General features: G+C 40.1%; 1 protein-coding gene across 1 annotated transcript in view; it reads left to right on the plus strand.

Annotated features, from left to right (window-relative positions):
* cenpe (centromere protein E) overlaps positions 1-25,954 on the plus strand; it is a 133,421-nt gene that overhangs the window by 13,061 nt on the left and 94,406 nt on the right. Inside the window, exons 3-11 of the mRNA XM_060841949.1 lie at positions 609-1,305; positions 6,848-6,951; positions 8,683-8,772; positions 9,163-9,281; positions 16,232-16,348; positions 17,107-17,188; positions 18,007-18,074; positions 21,854-21,904; positions 25,828-25,879. Coding sequence (XP_060697932.1) covers positions 609-1,305; positions 6,848-6,951; positions 8,683-8,772; positions 9,163-9,281; positions 16,232-16,348; positions 17,107-17,188; positions 18,007-18,074; positions 21,854-21,904; positions 25,828-25,879 — 1,380 coding nt within the window. The remainder of the gene's footprint in view (positions 1-608; positions 1,306-6,847; positions 6,952-8,682; positions 8,773-9,162; positions 9,282-16,231; positions 16,349-17,106; positions 17,189-18,006; positions 18,075-21,853; positions 21,905-25,827; positions 25,880-25,954) is intronic.

Below are 25,954 nucleotides of genomic sequence, written 5' to 3' on the forward strand. Positions count from 1 at the left end.
AAAAAGATGGCCATAGGAATAAAGGGGGCATTGGTGAGCATCTTTCAAAAGTCTATGATTCTGCAAAACTTCCAGTAGATTCGAAGTTTGCAGATGTAACCCAACTATTTAAGGAGGGAGAGAGAAAATGACGCATTACAGATGTTTGCCTGATGTCAGTTGGAGGGAAATCAATTATAAAGGATGTAATCACTGAACAACTAAAAACTATGATTAGGCTGCATCAACAAGGAAATTATGTTTGACAGACCTGTTGGATATTTTTATGGATGTTAATAGTAGAGTCAGTAAGAGGTGACCAGTGGATTTGGTGTAAGTAAATTGTTTTTGTTTTGAGGTGACAACATTGATGCTGCTTACACCAGAAAGGTGGATTTCTCCATCTCCTGATACTGCCTGGCTTGTTGTGTTCTTCCAGCCTCCTCTGGCCGTCTACTTTGGATTCCAACATCTGCAGGATTTCTTTTTGCCTCCTCCCCATCCACCAGCTGTGGAAGAGTCTAAGTTACTCATACCTCCCTCCTCCCACACGAGTGGAAGAGTCCAGGCTAACCGAAAATCTGGAGTGTGAACCAATCAGATTGGAGCCGCGAAATTTGAACAGTGAGGGGGGAGGGGAGAGAGAGGAGAGGAGTTAGAACGAGAGACTGCAGCACCAGCCCCGCGAGGGAGAAGGAGAAAGCGGCCCCGACGCCAGCACCAGCCCCGGGAGGGAGAAGGCGGCCCCGACACCGGCACCAGCCCCGGGAGGGAGAAGGCGGCCCCGATACCGGCACCAGCCCCGGGAGGGAGAGGGAGAAGGCGGCCCCGATACCGGCACCAGCCCCGGGAGGGAGAGGGAGAAGGCGGCCCCGACACCGGCACCAGCCCCGGGAGGGAGAGGGAGAAGGCGGCCCCGACACCGGCACCAGCCCCGGGAGGGAAAAGGCGGCCCCGACACCGGCACCAGCCCCGGGAGGGAGAGGGAGAAGGCGGCCCCGACACCGGCACCAGCCCCGGGAGGGAGAGGGAGAAGGCGGCCCCGACACCGGCACCAGCCCCGGGAGGGAGAGGGAGAAGGCGGCCCCGACACCGGCACCAGCCCCGGGAGGGAAAAGGCGGCCCCGACACCGACACTGGCACCAGCCCCGGGAGGGAGAAGGAGAAAGCGGCCCCGACACCGGCACCAGCCCCGGGAGGAAGGGGAGGGGAGGGCGGACTGCGATCCGAGTTGTTTTTGGCTGGAACCGGGTGCAGGGTCGGGCCCAGGATGTCGGAGGAGGGCGCGGTACAAGTGTGTGTCCGGATGAGACCACCCAACGACAGGTGAGCGGACCGTCCCTATTGATCGGAACTAACTGATTGATTCCTGTGAGCGAGGTTCTCTTTAAGGACACTGCAGCAAATTGGATCCTTGGTTTTGCTATTCGAGGCATTGAGTATAAAAAGTGAAGAGGTTACACTAGTATTCTTTGTATTATAAGCCTCTCTTAATTGAATGTAATTTTTAATCCCCCTAGAAAGCCATGGATGGATCTTTCTTGCTTGCCTTTTCATTTTTGGAATGTATTTTTGTTAAACCTGTTTGAATTGTTTCTTTAAATGTTTCTCACTTTATTTACTGTCGTCTTGTTATTTATTAATTAGCACAGTCAGTTGTCTCCTCATACCTGGGTGATTTGCTTTGTTTACATTTAAAATTCTTGTTTAGGATTACAGTTGGTCATTTTCGTACTTAATGTGCATTTAGAGTCGGAGGTGTACAGCATGGAAAGAGACCCTCTGTCCAACCCGTCCATACCGATCAGATATCCCAACCCAATCTAGTCCCACCTGGCCCATATCCCTCCAAACCCTTCGTTTTCATATACCCATCCAAATGCCTTTTAAAGGTTGCAATTGTATCAGCATCCTGCCTTTCCTTCCTCTGGCAGCTCATTCCATACATGTACCAGCCTGTGCGTGAAAAAGTTGCCCCTCAGGTGTCTTTTATATCTTCCCCACCCCCCCACCTGAAACCTAAGCCCTGTAGTTCTGGACTCCCCTCTCCCCAGGAAAAAGACTTTGCCTATTTACGCCATCCATTCCCATTGTAATTTTGTAAACCTCTGTAAGGTCACCCCTCAGCCTCCGACATTCCGGGGAAAACAGCCCCAGCCTGTTCAGCCTCTCCCTAAAGCTCAAATCCTCCAACCCTGGCAACATCCTTGTAAATCTTTTCTGAACCCTTTCAAGTTTTACAATTCCTTTCCGACAGGAAGGAGACCAGAATTGCGCACAATATTTCGACAATGGTGTAACCAATGTTCTGTACAGCCGCAAGATGACCTTCCAACTCCTATACTTAATACTCTGACCGATAAAGGAAAGCATACCAAAGGCAGCCTTCACTATCCTATTGAACTCTGGGTTTTTTTCTAAATTCTTTCATGGGGTGTGGGCATGGCTGACAATAGGTGCAGGAATGGGCCATTCTGCCCTTCGAGCCTGCACCACCGTTCAATATGATCATGGCTGATCATCCTTAATCAGTGTCCTGTTCCTGCCTTATCTCCGTAATCCTTGATTCCACTATCCTTGAGAGCTCTATCCAACTCTTTCGTAAATGAATCCAGAGACTGGGCCTCCACTGCCCTCTGAGGCAGAGCATTCCACACAGCCACCACTCTCTGGGTGAAGAAGTTTCTCCTCATCTCTGTCCTAAATAGTCTACCCCTTATTTTTAAGCTGTGTCCTCTGGTTCGGGACTCACCCATCAGCGGAAACATGTTTCCTGCCTCCAGAGTGTCCAATCCTTTAATAATCTTATATGACTCAATCAGATCCCCTCTGTCTTCTAAACTCAAGGGTGTATAAGCCCAGTCGCTCCAGTCTTTCAGCGTAAGGAAATTGACCTCGTGAACCTACGCTGTACTCCCTCGATAGCCAGAATGTCATTCCTCAAATGTGGAGAGCAGAACTGCACACAGTACTCCAGGTGTGGTCTCACCAGGGCCCTGTACAGCTGCAGAAGAACCTCTTTGCTTCTATACTCAATCCCTCTTGTTATGAAGGCCAGCATACTATTAGCCTTCTTCACTACTTGCTGTACCTGCATCCTTACCTTCGTTGAATGGTGTACAAGAACACCCAGATCTCTTTGTACTGCCCCTTTACCTAAATTTATTCCATTTAGGTAGTAATCTGTCTTCCTGTTCTTGCCACCAAAGTGGATAACCATACATTTATCCACATTAAACTGCATCTGCCATGCATCTGTCCACTCATCTAACCTGTCCAGGTCACCCTGTAATCTCATAACATCCACCTCACATTTCACCCTGCCACCCAGCTTAGTATCATCATCAAATTTGCTAATGTTATTACTAGTACCATCTTCTATATCATTAATATATATTGTAAAAAGCTGCGGTCCCAGAACTGATCCCTGCGGTACCCCCACTGGTCACTGCCAGCCATTCTGAAATGGAGCTGTTTATCACTACTTTGTTTCCTGTCAGCCAACCAACTTTCAGTCCAAGTTAGTATTTTGCCCCCAATACCATGCACCCTAATTTTGCTCACTAACCTCCTATGTGGGATTTTATCAAAAGCTTTCTGAAAATCCAGGTACACTACATCTATTGGATCTCTCTCATCCATCTTCAGACTTACATCCTCAAAAAATTCCAGAAGATTAGTCAAGCATGATTTCCCCTTCATAAATCCATGCTGATTCTGACCTATCCTGTTACTACTATCCAGATGTGTTGTAATTTCATCCTTTATAATAGACTCCAGCATCTTTCCTACCACTGAGGTCAGACTAACTGGTCTATAATTTCCTGCTTTCTCTCTCCCACCTTTCTTGAAAAGTAGTACAACATTAGGGGTGGCACGGTGGCACAGTGGTTTGCACTGCTGCCTCACAGCGCCAGGGACCTGGGTTCAATTCCCGCCTCAGGCGACTGACTGTGTGGAGTTTGCACGTTCTCCCCGTGTCTGCGTGGGTTTCCTCCGGGTGCTCCGGTTTCCTCCCACAGTCCAAAGATGTGCGGGTTAGGTGAATTGGCCATGCTAAATTGCCCGTAGTGTTAGGTAAGGGGTATATGTAGGGGTATGGGTGGGTTGCGCTTCGGCGGGTCGGTGTGGACTTGTTGGGCCGAAGGGCCTGTTTCCACACTGTAAGTAATCTAAAAAAAAAAATTAGCCACCCTCCAATCCGCAGGAACTGATCCTGAATCTAACGAACTCTGGAAAATAATCACCAATACATCCACGATTTCTCGAGCCACCTCTTTCAATACCTTGGGATGTAGACAAGGCCAGCATCTATTGCTTGTCCCTAATTGCGTTTGAACTGAGTGGTTTGCTAGGCCATTTCAGAGGGGATTTAAGAGTCAATCACGTTGCTGTGGATCCATAGTTGCATGTAGGTCAAACCAGGTAGAATTGCAGTTATCCTTTACTAAGGGTCATTTGTGAACTTGGTGGATTTTGGCAACAATTAAATGATTTTGCCATCATTAGCTTCAAGCTTCATATGTTTATAGAATCATAGAGTTGAACAGATCATTCAGTCCAACTCATCCACACCAACCACATATCCCAAATTAATCTAGTGCCATTCGCCAGCATTTTTCCCCTATCCCTCTAAACACTTCCTTTTCATGTACCCATTCAGATGGCCTTTTAAATTGTATCTGTACCCACCTCTACATTTCCTCTGGTAACTCATTCTATAAACACACACCACCCTGTGTGTGAAAAAGCTTCCCCTTTGGTCTGTTTTTAAATCTTTTCTTCCCTCTCGTTAAACCTATGCCCTCTAGTTTTGGATTAGATTGAATCTAATCTAATCTAATCTAAAGAACTTTCTCAGAAGGAGATTCAACACCTCAACTTTTACCCTGTGAAGTCCCATGTGAACCCTGTGCTTCAATAAGGTCTCCTCTTGGATTTGTACTCATTGGAATTTAGAAAAACAACCTATTCAACTTTTCTTCATGCAAAACTGAATCAACATAGAAGCAACATAGTGAACCTTCTCCGGATATTGTTCAAGGCATGTATACCTTTCCTTCAGTGTGGTGACCAAAACTCTTCACTGTATTCCAGGAGTACTGCGACTAGCATCTTGTACAATTTTAGCAATGCTTCCCTAATTTTATACTGCATTCCCTTTTGAATTAAAACCACTTATTTCCCTTCCCCATTAAAGACTGACCTTTTGATACAAGTTTCTTGTGGTTTATTTGCTAGGAACCCAAAGTTCCTTTCTGCTTTAGCTTTCTGCCATCTGAGCAATTAAATGATATTCAGCTCCTCTTCTTCCTGGTAAAATGTGTAACCTGAAACATGTGTTGCTGGAAAAGTGCAGCAGGTCAGGCAGCATTCAAGGAACAGGAGTATCGACGTTTCGGGGCATAAGCCCTTCAGGACTTTATATTCAATTAAGAGAGGCTTATAATACAATGTTTAATCTCCCTAGAAAGCCATGGATGGATCTTTCTTGCTTACCTTTTCATTTTTAGAAGAATGTATTTTTGTTAAACCTGTATGAATTGTTTCTTTAAATATTTCTCACTTTATTTACTGTCGTCTTGGGTGCAGGGATAAAATGTACAGTAACCAAATTTGCAGATGATACCAATAAGTGATAAATTAAGTTGCAGTTGAGAAATTTAGAAATAGCTACAAATAGGTTAGGTGAATGGGCCAGTTTGATTTGGAAGAGTCAAAGGGCAACCTACTATCTAAATGGAGAGAAACTTCAAAATGCTTCAGTGCAGAAGGATCTAGCTATCCTTGTGCATGAGTAGCAAAAAGCTAATCTGTCTTAGAGCAGGTAATAAGGAGTGCAAATGGAGTTTTGGCATTTTTTGGCTGAAGGAATAGTATAAAAGTGGGCAACTTTACAAGGCATTGGTAAAACTGCATCTGGAGTATTACATGCCATCTTTACTTGAGGGATGTAATTGCATCAGAGACAGTTCAAAGAAGGTTCACTAGATTTAATTCCAGAAGTGAAAACTTGTTTTACAAAGAGAAATTGAACAGTTTAGGTGACCGTTTAGAAACATGAGGACATCTAATTGAGGTTTATAAAATGCAAAAGGGATTAGACCAAATAGACATAGAGTACATGTTTCCCTTGACAGGGCAATCTCGAAGGAGAGGTTGTAGTTTTAGGCTAAAGGGTGTCAGATTTGAAACAGGTGAGGAGTGAATACTTTTCTCAGGATTGTCAATCTGTGAAATTCATTTCTGTCAAGCATTATGGGTGTCAGGGCATTAAATAAATTTGAGGAGATGGACAGATTTTTAATTAATAATAGCTTAAAGGGAGGAGTGAGAGGGAAAGTGGACCTGAAGTCAAGATGTGATCAGTTGTAATTATATTAAATAATGCCGCAGGCTTGAGGGACTGAATTGACTCCTTCTCCTAGTTATCACGTTCTAAAGATATTCAATACAACAAGGAATTGGCTGCCTGAGCTGGTGCTACTGTGAACATCAGGAGAGGCATCTATTTCCTTTTTCTGGTTTTTCTTCGGCTTCCTGTAAATATTGAAGGTTAGCATTGTAGTGACTGTAGGAAGGTGTTTTAACCGGTCTTGCATAGAGTTTTCCTTCCCAGTCTCTATCAGACATAATGATAGAATTAAATTTGATTGTTGGGTGGTGTAGAATGCAAGTGGTAGAACTCAAAAATGGAAAAGAGATAAATAAACTGGGTGAAATGAGAATAGCAATGGAGTGAGATGGGAAATGTTAAGAACAGAATTGAAAATCTGTTATGAAGGAGTTATAAATATTTTCACTTGGTTAGTACAGCAGGTCAGGTTTTAAAAATTTGAAAATGAGTAAAAGCTGTTGTTTTTACCAGAGAGAAATCTTTACAAGGCGGGTCAGCTGAAGCTGTTCAGATTCATTGGAAAGCCGACAAACAAACTGTTTCCCAGATATCTGGATCAAGGTCTTTCAGTTTTGGTGAGTTTTGTGTTGCAGATTACTTTTTAATAAATTTATTAGATTACAGTCATACAACACAGAAACAGGCCCTTTGCTCCAGTCAGTCTGCACCGAACATAAGGCCAAATTAAACTAGTTCCACCTACCTGCCCCTGGCCAAAATCTGTCCAGTCCTTTCGTATTCATTTCATTTATCCAAATGTGTTTTAAATGTTGTAATTTTACTCAAATCCACCATCATCCAGAGAAAAAGGTTGCACAAAAATGTAATCAAAAGGCAAAAGGGAGCAAGTAACCAGTAGTAGCAGGTACTACTGTTACACTAGGGAAATAATTTATAACTTTAGACAGTACTGCCCATTAAAATGTCAAATAACAGATCAACTGACTCACTATATTAGCAGATTGTATTACATAACAACTTTCAAGGAACAGTTAATCTGACTACACACCCAAAATAAAATTGGACTATTGCTCTGTCCAAATTCATTCAGAAAATTATAGTAGTAAGTTAAAACTATGAATTGCAGGTGCTAGAAATCTGAAACCAAACCAGAATTTTCTAGAGAAACTCAACAGATCTGGCAGCATCTGTGGAAAGAAAACAAAGTTAAAGATCCAGGTCCAGTGATTCTTCAAAACTGACAAGTAACATGTTCGAAGGCTTCAAAGGAACTGCTTTCTATATTTTGTCAATTGATTCCTGCAATACAATGTAATTCAGTTATCATATATGTGCATTCATATTAAAACAGATCATTTCCAGGAATTAATGTCTTGCTCACTTTGCGATCAACTGAAAATGATCCTTTGACAACTTGTAGTCCTAGTCTAAGATAAAGAGCAGTATTGACAATAAACAACCATTTGACCCAAAGACACGCATTTTACAAAAATGCATAATGTGCATTAAATAATGACTGCTGATGACACAATTGTGGTAATTGAAGAGAATGGTTCGGAAGACCCAAGGTACGACAAACATTCTCAGGATTTCCAACTAAGTGGCTATTTAGTGATTTGTTGACCATTAGTCAATACTGAAGTAATAGAATAAAGACTGTTGACATATTTTTCAGAATAACACATGTCATTACCAGAACCCACCTCAATTATCCATGTTTGGGAATTGCGATAATAAGACAACTTGGGCTTATTGATAGACCAGGCACTCTATCTGTGAACCAAAGAATTGCATTCTCTCAAAATTTGGAGATGCCGGTGTTGGACTGGGGTGTGCAAAGATTAAAAATCTCACAACACCAGGTTATAGTCCAACAGGTTTAATTGGAAGCACACTAGCTTTCGGAGCGTCGCTCCTTCATCAGGTGATAGTGGAGGGCTCAATCCTAACACAGAATTTATAGCAAAAATTTACAGTGTGATGTAACTGAAATTATACATTGAAAAACTGATGTATAATTTCAGTTACATCACATTGTAAATTTTTGCTATAAATTCTCACTAAAGATCATTATACTGGGCACATTGGCATATAGCAGTACCGCTTGCATTCCTAAATAATTACTCATCGTTACAAGGTTCAGGACTATTGTCAATAAGGTCTGACTAAACTGATAACATTGTATGGAATCTTTGTAGTTCCATTTTGGGAATGACACTTTAAAACATGTAAACCAGCAGCTAAATCTTGTGTTTGAGTTCCTTTATTGGTTGTTTTCATTCAACTTGTGTTATAGAAGAAGCAAGTGATTGGTTGACTATCTTCTCTACTGAATTTTATTTTAGACCGTGTATTCCATCCTGAAGAGTCAACAGCCACAGTTTACCATGAGGTTGCACACTCCATTGTGCACTCTATCACCAAGGGCTACAATGGTGAGTATACTTGACAACGCATCGATGGTATGATGGAATTACTTAGTTTTTCCTTCGTTATCTGGCTCTTGATTTTATTTTTTAAGGTTTTAAATCCAATATGGATTTCATTTGATTAAAATTCTAGATAATATACTATCTATTGTTATTTCAAGCTTGGTTGTAGCCATGTGCTTGTTGGAGTTCTCTTAAAGGGATTTTTAATAATCATTTATAGTCAATATGTTGTACACCACTGTTTTTGTCTTTGTCCTTCAATAGGTGGGACAAAAAATGTAAGACTTTTTTTTAGAGATTCAGGCATATAAGATTCAAAACAGTAATTTAGCATGAAGAGAGTGGTTTTGATGTTGTTTAGTGTTGATGTTAAATTGACATTTTGTTTAACAGGGACCATATTTGCATATGGGCAGACTTCTTCAGGAAAGACTTACACAATGATGGGAAATGCAGTTTCTTCTGGTCTTATTCCTTTGGCAATCTGCAATTTGTTCAATGTCATTAATAATGTAAGTAACATTTCATGGCATTGAATATTCTGGTTTGAAATTCTGTATGAGCATTATAACCTGGAATTATTGTTTGTACTTGGACTTGTGACAACAATTTATACAACGGAGAAAGCCTTGAATGAAAAGGGCTTCCCACTTCCTGCCTTGGTACAATCATCATGATTCTCCAGAGCCATTTTGTATTATTTCCTTCAGTATTCTTCCGTGGTGCATTGTAACATTAACATGTGATATTGGAAGTTGTTGGAATTGCCTGAACTTGTTATTTGCTTCTAATTCTCGCATGCTTAAGTCTAGTTTTCATTTCAACTGTTATGTCTGATCAATTTTTGACCAACATTATCAATCCCCTTCCATTGAGTTACCTCGAAATTGCTCCATGGTTAGTGGAAGTATTCACTGAATGTAAGGTTATCAGCAAAGCTGATTGTATATCAGTAAACGGTTGAGCTCTTCTGTTTGTCATTGACAGAACCAGCTTTAGGCTATTATGGACAATTCTCCTTCAAAGCAAGCTGTTTTAAAGGTAATCAGAACAAAACAATAAGAATAATTTGAAACTAGTATGAGGAAATGTTAACAATTTGACATCCTGAAAAAAAAGTAGGGTGAGGATTGACATTTGCATGGACAATGCAGATACAAGTAGATTGTAATGTATTAATTGCAGTTCCTGGGTACTTGGTATAGCATTCTCAAATCTCATCTGAAAAGAAACTTTGTTTGATATTTGATAATTATGTGGTGATATTTGTCAAAAGTAGGTATTTGAAATGTATGAAACACTACTTAATGCTGTGTGAAACTAGCTGCTATATCTTTTACAATAGTGATTTATAGTTCAATAGGTTGACAAGCAGATATTGACTTACGCTTGGTACACAGGACACCATTTCAAAGTTTGCAGATTAGTCAGCAATTAATATAATAAACTTAGGAGGATGGCAGTAGATTACAGGAGAGTAGGGTGGACAATATTTAACTAAGGAATACATTTCTGTTCCTGCAGCCCTTATAGAAATGAGGGAGTATATGTAAACAAATTGTTGATGTTAAGGCAGTATGCAAAAGTGGATTATCTTTTTTTTTTAAATGACACTGATCTGCCCTCAACTGGAGAGTTGTGTCCAATTCTGAGCACCACACGTGGGGAGCGGTTAGAAAACGTTAGAGTGAATGCAGGGAATAGTTGCAGTGTTGAGCAATTTCAATTTTGTGGGTGGCTGAAGGGCTACCATTAATTTGCTTTGAGAAGGGAAAGGGGAGAGGAGATTTGAGAGGTGTTCGAAGTCTTCAGTCCAGACAGTAGATAAACCATTTCCTTTGGCTGAAGGTTTGAGAACCACAGGACATAATTTGAAGTGGTTGGAAAAATATTTCATGCAGCCAGTGTTTACGACCTGGAGTGCACTGCATGAATTGTAGTGCAGAAGGAGGTTACTTGGCCAACTGGGTCTGGACATGAACTGCTGGGTTTGGTGTTCTTGCAAAAAGTATCGCTAGAAAAGAGGTTTGAAACTAAACAATAGGAGTGGGGTGGGGGGGGGGGGGGGGAAGAGGAGTGAAGGATCAGGAATTGTAGGAAGGGACAAAGGACAAAGAAACCTAAAAATACACAAGCAGTCGAGACTAACTCTTATAAAGGTAACAAAATAATATTGATACTATAGGCTACCAATCTGAATGCTCATAACGTTCATTACAAATGAATTGAATTGATGCTGCTCACTGAAGTAAATAAATGATCTGGCAACCATTATGGAAATGTAGCTTAATGAACGATATTATGAGTTATGTGACATTCAATAATCGGAAACTGGGTGGACGGATAACCAGGAAGGCATGAATGTGAGAGTTACAAATGACGTTGGTACAGGTGATTAGGATGTAGAATTGATTTGCGAAGAAATAAGGAGTAGTAGGGAAATAAATCGCATTTGGGAATGGTCTATAGGCCCCAGCCACCCCAACAATAAACATACATGAGCACTGAGTAAGCAAAAAAAAAATTGAATGCTTGTAATACACAGATGGTAATAATAGTTGATTTTTCCAGTTGTGTACTTGACAATCAGATTGCCAATGGTAGCCTAGATGCTTTTCAGATATTCCTTTGGAGCCACATATTCTGGAATCAACTAGACAGTAGATGCCTATATACTAGACTTAATATTGTATTGTGGCGGGATGAATTAATTATCTCCTGAACAAAGAAATAGCTAGATAGCAGTGACCACAAAATATATTCAGTTTGAAAGTTTCAGATTGGATTTAAGACTAATGTTTTCAACTTAAATGAAAGCAACTATGCGGGCATGAAGGCTGAGTCTGCTGAAGTGAGTTAGGATTCTAGAATCGGGGACAGATCATCGGAGAAGGAGCAGCAATCATTTCAGTGGCTATTCCCATGGTAAAGAAAAATTCTAAGAGGACCACCCATCTATGGCTATTTTTTAAAAAGAAAAGTGAAGAAAGCATCAAACTTAGGGGGGAGAGGTATATAATTGCACCAAGATGTGTGGAAGATCAGGTGATATTCGGTGAAAGTGGGTACTGCAGATGCTGGAAATCAGAGTCAAGATTAGAGTGGTGCTGGAAAAGCACAGCAGGTCGAGCAGGAAAATCGACATTTCGGGCAAAAGCCTTTCATCAGGAATGAGGCAGGGAGCCTCCGGGGTGGTGAGATAAATGAATGGGGGGGGGGGGGGAGCGGGGAGGTGGGGCTGGGGCTGGGGCTGGGAAGAAGGTAGCCAAGACATGTTTCAGGACATGGTTGAAGACCTTCAGGGCAGAGGAGTTGACCTGGGAGTTGCAATGAGATAGAGACTTACTGAAATCCTTATGGAGAGAGGAGGAGAACTTCTTCAAGGAAGGCATATGTAAAGTATGGCAGAATGACTGAAAGATGAGTTTGAGAAGTTAACTAGAAATGTAAACTGGGATGGCAAGAGTTTCTCTGGCCATTTTAAAAAGGAAGGAAAGAAATTGCCTATTGATCCTCCACAGAATGAGTATGAGGAGTTAATGGATAAAGAGGTTGATACGGTTTTTTAAAAAATTAAGAATAAAAAGTAGATTTTTTTCCTTTCAAAAAAAAAAGCTTAAATTGGCATTCTCTGTAGTGTACATGAAAAACATTCAGTAATAGCTGTAAAGCAGGAGACAGAAAGGGAGGAACTTGGGGGGAGTTATCATTAGAGAAGGAGCTATTGGCTGACAAGTGGAACCTGATAAACTTTTTTTTCCTCTGGGTTTTAAATGAGTTGATTAATAAGATGTGTTGTATTAATTTTTTGAAGTTGTCTTGATTCTGCAATGATTTCATCAGACTTGAAGATAGCAAATAGAAGCAGGGAGGGAGGCAGAAACCAAACTATAGGCCAGTTAGCTTGATGTCTGTCATGAGAAAGATTATTAGGGAGATTATAGCTGTGCACCTTAAAAGCTTCAAGTTAATCAGGAAGCGTCAGCATTGAAGGAACATGCTTTGTAGATGAAGGGGATAGACATCCTGCACTTGGATTTCCAGACAGCATTTGACAAGATGCCATATAAAACTTTGTTGCACAAAATAGGAGCTCATGGTGCATGGGTAGATATTTGGCTGGCTTGTAGGCAGAAAACAGTAGGCATGAATGGCTCTTTTTGTGGTCTCACATCTGAAATATGTGCAGTTATGGTATCCTCTATTTCAGGAAGGAAGGTTCTTCAATTGATACGGAGGTTCATTCAGTTGATATCTGCAATGCGTGGGTTGTCTTGCAAGAATTAAGAGTAATAGTGATCATGAATTTGCTGCTGATTTTTAGAAAAACCCATCTGGTTCACGAGCTTCCTTTAGGGACAGAAACTATTATCCTTACCTAGCCTGGCCTACATTTGGCTCTAAACCTATGGTAGTGTTGTTGACTCTTATTTCCCTTTGGGCAATAAGGGATGGGCAATAAATGATTGAAGAGGCTATACAGGCTAGGCTTTTTTTCACTGAAGTTTAGAAGAACGAAGGGTGATTTGATTCAAGGATGCAAGATCCTGAAAGGTCTTGGCAAGGTGGACATGGAAGGAATATTTTTTCTTGAGTGGGAGTTCAGAACTTGAGCTGTTTTAAAATTTAGATGTCACCTTTTTTGAACAGATGAGGAAAAATAATGTGTTGTGTGACTTAGGAACATGACCTCAGAAGCAATGGAGGTGTGACTATTGCATATTTGTAAGGTGAAAGTGGATAGATATTATTAGACAAGGTAATCAAAAATTGAGGTAGACAGGAATGTGAAATTGAAAACGCAAACAGATCAATCAATCATGATCATCTTGAATGTTAGGCTGGAGGTGCCACAAGGCCCACTTCTGTTTCTAATTCATGTTTGTATGTATGTTCATTTTTACACTAGGTTGGTAAATAGGCATCACATTGGCTTCTTGAAACCCTACACATTCTTCCTTTTCAAATAAACATCAAATTTCCTTTGAATGTCTTTGTTGAACATTCCTCCACCACACGCTCGGGATTTGCATCCCAAACCGTAACTATTTACTGCGTGAAAAATGTTTTTTTCCTGTCACATTTGTTGCTTTTGCAAAACACTTGAACTGTGCCCAGTCATTTTTGATCCTATCATAATTGGGAACATTTTCTCCCAGTTTGCTTTGTCCAGGCCTCATGATTTGAACACTTCAATCTAATCTCTTCTCAGCCATCTCCAGTGCTCATGACTATGAAAGTGAAACAAACTTCCTCGTTGAGTGTGTGGTGCTGGAAAAGCACAGCAGGTGAGGCAGCATCCGAGGAGCAGGAAAATCAATGAAGGCTCCTTCCTGATGAAGGGCTTATGCCCAAAATGTCGATTTTTCTGCTCCTCGGATGCTGCCTGACCTGCTGTGCTTTTCCAGCACCACACTCTTGACTCTGATCTCGAGCATCTACAGTCCTAGCTGTCTCTAACAAACCTCCTTGGTCTTGTAATCTACGTCTCTATTAACAAAGTCTAGGTTACTTTATGCTTGATTCACTTCTGTTAATGCCCAGCCACCTTTTAATGATTTACACAAATGTAAACTGTTATGATACTGAGGTGAAGCGCTCTGTTAATTAAACCAATCATCCAGAAAACCTCACCTCGCAATCTGTTAAAATGAGTGACCGACAACTCCCAGATTCCACTATTTAAAGAAAGTAACAATTTTTTTAACTCTAAAAGTGGACATTAAACCAGAACTATTCACAACTTTAAACCCCCATTTCTCTTAACTGCTTATCTGCCTCCGCCTCTATAATAATATACTGTTCCAATAAGACACTTATTAAATTACGTCAACTTAATTTCAAAACTACACCAAGCTGTCTCTTGTGTCTTTTGTTTTCCAGCTGATCATTTCTCTGGGCCATCGCCTGTCATTTTACTGCAAGTATATTTCATATGAAAAGATACCTTTTGGTAGAGGATATTTTCTAATTTTTTGAAGAGCAAGATGTTAGCTCCCCATGCCTTTCTGTCTCGACAGTAGTTGCTCTCTCTCCAATTTTCAAAATGTCCACATTTTTATACCCCTAACATCAGATCGTCTCATTGGGTTCGATGTTGGCCAAACAATAAATTCAAACTTGATTAGATTTTAGTATTCTGGGGCATAATTTAAACTGGTTAAATTGGAATTGTTGTCAAAACGGCAACCAAAACTCATGTCTCCATTTCACAGCCGAATGTTTTATATTTTCAATTTTCCACTGAGACTGCCATCTAGTCATATACACAGATGTTTGTAAATCGCTCATTTCTGAACAGCATTCACTCGCTCTTAAAGGTACAGTACACTCCTTCAACTTCATAACAATACCTACGTCTTTATGCTCCTTAAAACCCCTTTCAGGATTGTGCCTTTTATCTTGTATTGTCCCTCAGTGATGTTCTTACTAAAATATGTCACCTTGTGTGTCTCTACATTGAAATTGGTTTGCTAATTGGTTCCCCACTGCATCTTGTCAGTATCTTTTTTTAGATTAGATTTGATTATTTAGTGTGGAAACGGGCCCTTCGACCCAACATGTCCACACCGACCTGCCGAAGCGCAACCTGCCCAGGCCCATTCCCCTACATTTACCCCTTCACCTAACACTGCGGGCAATTTAGCATGGCAAATTCACCTAACCTGCACATTTTTGGACTGTGGGAGGAAATCGGAGGAAACCCATACAGACACTGGGAGAATGTGCACTCCACCCAGTCATCAAATGTGGGACCCTGGTGCTGTGAGGCAGCAGTGCTAACCACTATGCCGCCCCTGTCTTTGAAGTTCCACGTTGTTTACAATGGTTTCAACTTAGATACCATTAGCACGTGTTGAAATTTCATACCAACTTTTGAATTCTATGCAGAAGTGGGCCATTTGGCACCTCAAGCCCATCATTCAATTGATCATGAGTGATGTTTGTGTTTGCAATTTCAATTCCTGTCAGTCTGTAATTTTTGATTCCCTTCTCAATGACCAAGTTTTTAGGTTATTATTAAATATCAGGTGAAGTGAGTGTCCCAATATTGAAATCTGGGGAAGTCCACTACACTCCTTGCTGCAGTCTGAAAAGTGTTTGCTGATCATTACTCTGTTTCTACTCGCTGAGCCAACTCTGCATCCACATTGTTCCTGTTGCTTTGAGTCCATGAGCTAACTTGAATCTGTCTTCACCATTGTGACCAATTGTGACGTACAAATTGACAAAGTACTTGAAGGGAAAATGTTTGCTTTGAGTATTAGAATAGGCTGAACTGCTTGTTGTTGATGTTTTGAGTGTATTCCTTCTAAAGAATGAAAGATAATTAATTGGGTTTGGTGCTCTTTGGAATACCGTGAAAGCTTTGTAAGTTTGGATTGGCTATTTGAATCCTCCTGTAATTGAACGACTGGAATGTTCTTTGTCCTACTTACATTTTGTTTTTTATTCTACGCAGACGCCAAACAGAGAATTTTTATTGCGGGTTTCTTACATGGAAATTTACAATGAGTCAGTATCTGATTTGCTTGTTGGTCCAAAAAGAAGACCCCTAGAAGTTAGAGAAGATATGGAAGTAAGTGCTTCTAACCATGCAGTCAAATGTGTCTGTATTTTATTTTGAATGTAGCTGATTTTATTCTTCTGGAGCTCTTGCATGTTAATAAGTGAAGATTTATATCTCAAATTTTTTCTTTGTAAGTTAGGTTTGTTGATTGGATCTGATTTATAAGAACTGCTGGCTATTCATTGGTTTGCAATCCAAGTTGATCATAAGCATTATGAATGGTGGAGAAACTCAGCAGGTCTGGTAGCACCTATGGAGAGAACAGTTAATATTTTGAGTGTACTATGACGATTCTTCAGAATATGAAGAAAACTCATATTGGACTCCATATTAACTCCCTTTCTCTGCCCACAGATGTCACCAGTGTTTCTCCAGAGTTCTGTTTCAGATTGATTTCAGGATTCCGTAGTAATTTGCTTCTGTTTGAGAGGTTAGGAGTAAAATTTCTTTTGGAGAAAATGAGGACTGCAGATGCTGGAGATCAGAGTCGAGAGTGGTGCTGGAAAAACACAGCAGGTCAGGCAGCATCAGGATTTCCTGATGAAGGGCTTATGCCCAAAACCTCGATTCACCTACTCCTTGGATGCTCCCTGATCTGTTGTGCTTTTCCAGCACCACACTGTTGAGTAAAATTCTTTTATCCAGTTTAACACTGAGAACAAATTGGACTGTTTTGCTGTCCTGAATTTAATTTGAGCATTGTATTCTAAAGATGAATGCAAGTAATATTTTAAATGACTTCTAATAACTTTATCTATTTTTTCCAGCGTACAGTTTATGTTGCCAATCTGACAGAAGAGTTGGCTGTAACCTATGAGGATGTCATGAAATTGGTTCATAAAGGAGAAAGTAAGATGAAAGCCCTGTTGGCTGCAAAATTTGCTATTAGTACTGTGGTTCCATGTGAAGTATAAATAAAATTCTTTGCTTGTGGATGACTTCTTTGTCCCACATACACCCATTTTCTATTCACCAAGTTTTGAATAATTGTGAATTTAATTAGGGCTCCGATTCTGAGCATTCCCTGAGTATTTCTAATATTTGGTTCTGTTTATTTGATGTGTCTCAAGTCTACTTGTCATTTCCATTAAGTATGTTTGGAGCATTTCTGAAATTAAAACTAACCAGAATCCCTAGAAAATGCAATGCACCAGCTTAACACTTTTTTTTCACGTCATGAATTGTGGTTTCAAATGCAGCTTGGATGGAAGGTTTTCACAAGTTTAGAAAAGTACTTTAGTCCATATTGAACTCAAAATGAGTCTAGGTTCACAACACGGAATTGATCTTATTTAATTAATGAATTGTAAGTCACTGTGATTTTTAATTGCATTTTCCTCATCAAATAAGACTTTATGTATGGCTTTTATTTCTTTAAAATAATTTAGCCGTTGGCGGTTGTGTGAAGAACTTCTCTGATCTAATTTCCCTCATTTGGGAGAGATGAGAATGTTCAAGCTTTTATTTCCCAGTGCAAATATCTGTAACTGAGAGGAACATAAAGCAAAAGCTAAAAGTAATTTGTGCAAGATCAGGAAGCTAATGTCCCAAAACAGGTGGAAAAAGCAACAATAACTTCCATGTGCTTTGTATTCCCTTGTTATTTCCTATGAAAACCTAATGCTTTATTCTAAAATGAAGCTACTCTGACTTTTTTCCCTCTTCAGAAAACCGGCATTATGGAGAAACCAAGATGAATGAGCACAGTAGTCGGTCGCATACAATTTTTAGAGTGGTAAGGATATGGTTGTCCATGAATTAATTCTCTTTGAGCAATCAATTGCATGTATTTGCATAGCTACGTTTAATAACCTAAGGATGTCTCAACTGTTTGCAGCCACCTATTTTTGAAATGGGTTTTCTAAAAGGCACTTAGTTTGTGCACAGCAAGTCTTTGTGAATAGCAATTGAGATAATCAGAGTAATGCTTTTTAAAAAGTGGTGCTGGTTGATAAGAAACTATTGGGGAGGGAACTTTTGAAAATTCTCCTACTATTATTCGCATTGTACTGTAGAATCTTATGTTCACCTGAGAAGAGCATAAGATTCTAGATGTCATCCATACTTTTCAAATGTCATCTGACAGTCTTATCCTAAGCTTTATGTACAGGTGATGGAGGTCACATGGGGAGGGCTTTACATAAAACCTCTGCCACATTCACGTACTGTACCATCTTGTTTGATATTAGTAGTCTTTCATTGTTGATAGGTAAAAATTTTGGAACCATCCACTTAATGGCACTGTAAGTGTAGCTTGACCACATAAATTACAGCAGTTTAAGAAGCCTTGCCGTTCTTTCTGAGGAAAGCTGGGGTTAGATAAATAAAAGCTGCAAGTTTATTAAATCATCAATGCTAGTAATGATTTAAATTGAAAGTTTGTGAGAAGATTTATAGCTTGGGTGCTTGTTGTTGTGGTTCTGTTCGCCGAGCTGGGAATTTGTGTTGCAGACATTTCGTCCCCTGTCTAGGTAACATCCTTATTGCTTGGGAGCCTCCAGTGAAGCGCTTCAGTGATGTTTCCTCCGGCATTTATAGTGGTTTGTCTCTGCCGCTTCTGGTTGTCAGTTCCAGCTGTCTGCTGCAGTGGCCGGTATATTGGGTTCAGGTCAATGTGTTTGTTGATAGAATCTGTGGATGAATGCCATGCCTCTAGGAATTCCCTGGCTGTTCTCTGTTTGGCTCGTCCTATAATAGTAATGGTGTCCCAGTCGAACTCATGTTGCTTCTCATCTGCGTGTGTAGCTTTAAGGATAGCTGGTTGTGTCATTTCGTGGCTAGTTGGTGTTCATGGATATGGATCGTTAGCTGTCTTCCTGTTTGTCCTATATAGTGTTTTGTGCAGTCCTTGCATGGGATTTTGCACCCAAGGGAGTAGCCATGTTACCATACATCAAGAACATTCTGAACTGACAGCCAGACTACGACAACCACTAGGACTCATAACAGCACACAAACCAGCAGCCACTCTCCGACAACAACTCACCAAGACAAAGGACCGATACCCAGCGTGAGCAAAACCAACGTAGTGTACAAAATCCCATGCAAGGACTGCACAAAACACTACACAGGACAAACAGGAAGACAGCTAACGATCCTTATCCATGAATACCAACTAGCCATGAAACAACACGACCAGCTATCCTTAGTAGCCACACGCACAAATGACAAGCAACATGAGTTTGACTGAGACAACACTACTATTATAGGACAAGCTAAACAGAGAATAGCTAGGGAATTTCTAGAGGCATGGCACTCATCTACAGATTTTATCAACAAACACATTGACGTGGACCCAATATACCGGTCACTGCAGCGGACAGCTGGAACTGACAACCAGAAGCGGCAGAGACAAACCACTATAAATGCCGGAGGAAACATCACAGAAGTGCTTCACTGGAGGCTCCCAAGCAATAAGGATGTTACCTAGACAGGGGACAAAATGTCTGCAACACAAATTGTGGGTGGCACAGTGGTTAGCACTGCTGCCTCACAGCGCCTGAGATCCGGGTTCAATTCCCGACTCAGGCGACTGACTGTGTGGAGTTTGCACGTTCTCCCAGTGTCTGCGTGGGTTTCCTCCCACAGTCCAAAGATGTGCGGGTCAGGTGAATTGGCCATGCTAAATTGCCCGTAGTGTTAGGTAAGGGGTAAATATAGGGGTATGCGTGGGTTGAGCTTCGGCAGGTCGGTGTGGACTTGTTGGGCCGAAGGGCCTGTTTCCACACTGTAAGTAATCTAATCTAATCTTTTAAAAAAAAGTGCTTCTCTGGAGGTTCCCAAGCACTGAGGATGTCACCTAGACAGGGGACAAAATGTCTGCACACAAATTCTCAGCTCAGCGAACAGAACCACAACAATGTTCGCATATTGTAGAAGTTAAATCAATGTATTGATAGGCTTATCCATACAGTTTAGCAAGAGTGAAAACATTTTATTAAGGGAAAGCAAATATTAGTCAATGCTATTTCATACTTGCTGTTTCAAGATCCTGTCCAGTGTAATAACATGATTTGGTATGCCTTCCCCATTCCTTCATCCTCATGAGGATAGGCCTTTCTAAATGATTGAAGGTTTAAGGTACTGCAGTCTTAATGAAAATATTTTTACAAAGGGGTGTTTGAAGAAAACCAAATTTAGTTTCTGAATTTCTCGCAGTAGTAATTTTCACAAGTCAGTGAAAGCATGAAGTAAAATCCGAAGTGATTTCAATTGATATGACTTGGTTCTTTATTAAAGTAATTCATTGAGAGTAAAATTTTCACCCTGTGACATTGCAATATGCCCATGTTTCCTGTGCTATGCTGCAACATTAAAACATCATTAGTTTAACTGCAAGCTATGGAGTAAGTTGCTTACCGTAGTTAGAATTGTTCCTCCACACAGACTGAACTTTTCTCCCCCTCATTGCCCTTTTTCTCTGGTGGGCTTGCTGATGGTATCCCAATCCCATCGGCTTTCTGCTGGATCATTTTTACTGAATGTTTTTCTTCTCTAAATGAAAGTTAGGATACTGTGATAAAAAACATATATTGTATGACTGTTGTTGGTTAGACGGCTTGATCCATAATTGATTCAAGAAAGGAGTAGTAGAGATTAGTATGTTCTAATACTTTTTATTTTCATAATTATTCCTGTGAGGAAAAGTGAAGGACCCCGTCTTGACAATAACAGCAAATGTTTTATTAACTGGTGCCTGTGGGACCAGGAGTGTACTGGTTGATTAAGAAATCCACATAATCAATATAAAAACATACACTATGTAATAGAAACATAATGTAGGATGTATATGCTTCACTGTTATACTTACAGTAGAAATGCTTAATAACAAAAATAAAAACTAAAACTTACTGGCTGAGCACCTTTTTCACTTGTGCCCTCAACTGAATACGTGAACATCATGGAGATTGTAATAATACAGTAAACATCTGGTATTTTAGATATGTAACTTTTTTGCCAGTTTATCAAGGGTGCCAGTTCATTAGGTGCAGTTCAAACAGAGGTTTAAAAAAAGACTTTTCATTTCTATTAACATATATTTAAATATCCAATACTGAATGAGGTATAAATTAGTGTTGTGAAAAGATTGGCATAGCCTCTGATCTATCGTAGGATGTACTTCATGGTTATTCATTTTGTGAATCAAGGTGCTAATATGACAGAGTAAGGTTTTGACATTAATGTGAATGTTCATTTATAAAATTGCAAATGTACTCTATCCACTGACTTGTGCAAATGATAGCAGGTCCTGAGTTGTATCTAGCTTGTTTTGTGTTTTAAGTACTTCATAATCATGAATGTGGTGACAAATGATCATTTCTAGTTTAAAGAAGAAGCTATTGAAATTAATATTTGTTTCCGGTGATGGAAATCTCTAATTCAAACACTTTGCTGTGCTTTAAGATGTCTTATTATATTTGACTTGATTGGTGCACTCCTGTGGTTCAAGTTTCAAAATAGGATTGATATTTTAAAAAACATTGTGTTCTGATTTGAGTTACCTTTCTATTTCAGATTGTGGAAAGCAGGGATAAAAATAATGAAGCGGTTATTGTTGCACACCTGGTAAGTTATATTCTATGGAAAAATACAAATCGATGGAAGGTCTGCATCTTGCCGTTTTAATCCTAGTGTCCTGGCTTAACCAGGAAATGAGAATTCCTTTGGCTGCCCAGGGTGATTAGTTCCCCCTTAACTACGTACAGCATTTGAATGACTGACTAACTTACTTACATCAGGCTGTTTTTGGTATCAGATGCTGATGTCTGAGTTGTGCACCAATGATGATACTGCAAGGAAAGTAAATGCAAATACAGCTGAAATGCTGAGGCTGAGATTGAACACTAACAATCTAGTTGCAGTATCTGGGATTACCATGATAAAATCTGGCAAGGCTCTTGATCACAACCCAGCAGTCATAGTGTATCATTTTCTGAAGGCCTTGAATTTATTCTGTCATTATCTATCTTCGATAATTCTTTCACTTTAACAAATGCATTCAAACATCATATATGTATGATGCAAGTTTATTTCTTTTAGTGTAATTTTGTATTGTCAATTAATGAATTGGCAGAGCAAGAATGAACTATGTTATCATATTTTGATGCAAGATTTGTGCTTACTTTGTTTCAGTCACTGAAAATTCCATTTGCTAACAGTCCTGTCTTATTAAAATAAAATTATTTATAATTACCTGGACTGTTTTTATTACCCATTAGCAAGACTGAGATAGTTTTTTTACTGAAGCTGGGTGGAGGTTAAACTTTTCAAGTTTGTGCCTCTAATATTAAATATTCTGGCAAACTTTTTTTTTAAAATTTGATTACACTCTTGAACAAGAGTAAGCATTTTGCTCCCTGACTCAGGAGTTAGTAATTGAGATGTGGGATCACACTTGCGCTAGACAATTTTTTGCTCCTTGTGCTGGATTCAAAATCCACTTCAAAAACATCCCTCCTAGCTATTATAATCTATGAACTTTTATTTCAGCAGCCAGTAGGTTATTTTTCTTTGTAAAATAATTCAATGTGCTGATTTTTAAAACTCTTTTCTCTCCCCTCACCTGAGCATAACATTTTTTTAAAAAGAGCAAGTGTTGACTATAGATGTCTTTTATTGTGTGAAAGCAGTCAGTGATCCTGCTCAAGCTCCACTTTCCTAGTTACCCATGTTTCTTTTTAAAATCCTTCATGGAGTATGAAGCATTTAATATCCTTCCTAGTTACACTTGAATGTGGTGGTGAGTTGCTATTTTAAGCAGCTGCATCCGTGTGCTGTAAGTCGACCCATAATACCATTATGGAAGGAATTCCAGTTTGGCTCAGTGAAAATGAAGGAACAGCCTATATGTTCCCAAATCAGGATGGTGAATGGCTTGAGCGTGCGAAATTTCCAGGTGGTGGTGTTCCCATGTATCCGCTGCCTTTGTCCTTCTGGATGGAAGTGGTTGTGGGTTTACCTCAACCTGATGTCAATGATGGAGGTGTAAGACTACTGAGCTGGGTCTCATTTGCTCCAATCAATTTTCTTTTCCTTCTACTGTGTTTTTTCTCTTCTTTCGTTTATTTACCTCTTGTCACCCATCGGTGGTGGGAAGTGAGCCCAGTGCAGACTTTGCAGCAACGAGTGAACCCCTACTTGCTTTTCCAGGGAATGCATGGGACCTGGCATGGGAATTGGCAGAGGTGATTTTAGCGAGGTAGATCCAGTGGTGTAAGAGAGCGTCTAAAGGATCGGCGACTTTGGTGTTGGTTGGGCCTGGTGCTGGTGGCAGTGGAAAAGCATCACAGTGACATCAAGGTGTGCCCAGGATGCGGTTCAGATGAGGGGCAGTGGAGAACTGGCTCAGCAGCAGAAGATGGTGCCTGGACAGTGACACCTTCCAACTTTGTAGATGACAATGAGGCTATGGAGAAGGGATGGTGTCATTGATGATGAGCTGGCTCAGGACTTATCGAACTCTTTTTAAGTTATATCTTTCTTTTTCTTTCTTCTTCTTGACTATTCAAAATGGTGCTGGATTGTGGTGACAGTGGAAAAGCGTCTCACTGTATTTCACTGTTTCTCTTCAAAATATGTGACAGTAAAATCATTCGTTCATTCATTCGTTGACACCTGAAGATGGAGCATCCAAAGCCCTTTGGGATCGAGAGCACAAACAAAATTCATCCATTGAGTGAAAAGGTTATTTCTCATAGTCTTCAGTAATCATTCTGTTATCCTGTGTCTGTGCCCATGTTTGAGATTTGCCAAAAGGTAAATAATTTTTCAGTCTCTATCCTATTAAGCCCATTCAGAATCTTGTGATATCACACCTCATTGCTCTTAACTCCAGTTTTAATCATAAGACAGCCCCCTCACACCCCAGAGACCAACCTAACAAATCGTTATGGTACTGCCGCCAGTGCAAATTTGTACTTTTTTAAATATGGAGGTCAAAACTGAATGTAGTGCTCTGGGTGTGATCTCACCATATCGCTGCATAAAATTTCCTTGGTTTTGCCACCAAGTGCAAAAGAAGTTGCACATTTAGGTTTTGTAAAGTGGCCCAGAAAGCAGATGTGGTGTTGGCTACTTCTTTAACCATACAAAAATGTTGTCTTTATCTGGAAACTGTAGTCAATTAAGCCAATAGAACATGATAACAATCATTGTATTTGGTGCACTAGTATTAAGTAGGGAGTGGTAAATAGATAAAATGGTAAAGTGATACATTTACTGATTTATTGATTTTTTTTTATCTTGCGTATGATGTTCAGCAATGCATGGTAAAAGCCGCATTCCTGACTTTTGTTAGTTCATGGTTAAATTGAATGTCTGAATTAGAAAATGTTATATCTATCACAACTGAGTGCATCATCCTGCTTGACCCAACTGCAGGTTTTGTTGGATTTTGTAGAAATAATTCTGATTTTCTCTTGTCAATAACTAATGTGCAATCCGATAGCAAGCTTCTGGTAACTTGTGAACAGGTGGATGCAGCAGTGATCCATGTGGGGGCTCACTTTTTTCACCTTCTACATTCTGTCTGAAGTTGCTGCATTTTACCTTTTGCCCTTGTTTTATTTCATGGGTCAAATTTCATTTTAAGTCTATGAACTATTAATCTGGACTTTCACTTGGAATTATATATAATTCGCGTTTGTACACTGTACAAGAGAACGGGACGGGGAGGGGTATTCTTTAAACATAATGTCAGAACAAATCACTTGAATCTAAAAGTGAATCCAAGCGTCATCCAAGCCAATGCGTGTTCTTCTGTGTTGATAAACGTGGGTCCTATCAATATGTGGGCCGAATCTTTTAGCAAATGATTTGCATGTTTTGATTTGCAAATTGTTTCAAGACGCAAGTCAACTGAGCGTACTTAGAAAGTGATTTCAGGTGTAATCTTTTCCCCAAATTTTATTTTGGGCTTATGGCTATGAGTAGCTAGTTGTCAGCACCATGCATTTATGTCTTGGATGGTTTGTGGCAAGTTCCTTCTTGAAACCAAAGCGCACTTTGCACTTCAAATAGAGGGGTTTTGTTGACAGCTGATTTTCTGCAGTTGAATGAAGCAGGGTCATAATTTTGGGAGAGCTGTTTTGTAATTTCTTTGGAGCAGTGCTTTCCAAATTTTTTTTTTTTTTGCTGACTGCGCCCCATTTTGAGACTTAACTGATATAACCCTTCAATGAGATCTGATTGTGGGTTGCAGTTGATCTGAGACCAGGAAAGGGATAGGCAGGAGCTGGGTCTGAATGCAGGTTTCTGACACCGCATGACTGCAACTTTATAACTTAGAGTTCCACAGTATCCATTTGGCGACAGGATTTGGGTCCTGGTACCCATTTGAGGACCCCTGACTTGGGTTATGTTGAATGATTGTGAATTAATATACCCAATTTTGAGTGTGGTAGAGTTACTGTTTTTCCTTTCTGAAGTGCTAATAAGCTTGCTATTTTTCTTCATACAGACTATAACCTGTACTTGCTTTTCTTTTACAGAATTTGGTTGATCTGGCAGGCAGTGAACGAGCCAGCCAAACAGGAACTGAAGGTGAGTTGTTTTTGTTTAACCAGTGTCTAACGGTGGTTAACTGATTTATGCATATGCTTCAAGCTCTTCCAGTTT

Source organism: Hemiscyllium ocellatum, chromosome 2 (genome assembly GCF_020745735.1).
Source record: "Hemiscyllium ocellatum isolate sHemOce1 chromosome 2, sHemOce1.pat.X.cur, whole genome shotgun sequence".
Classification (NCBI taxonomy): domain Eukaryota; kingdom Metazoa; phylum Chordata; class Chondrichthyes; order Orectolobiformes; family Hemiscylliidae; genus Hemiscyllium; species Hemiscyllium ocellatum.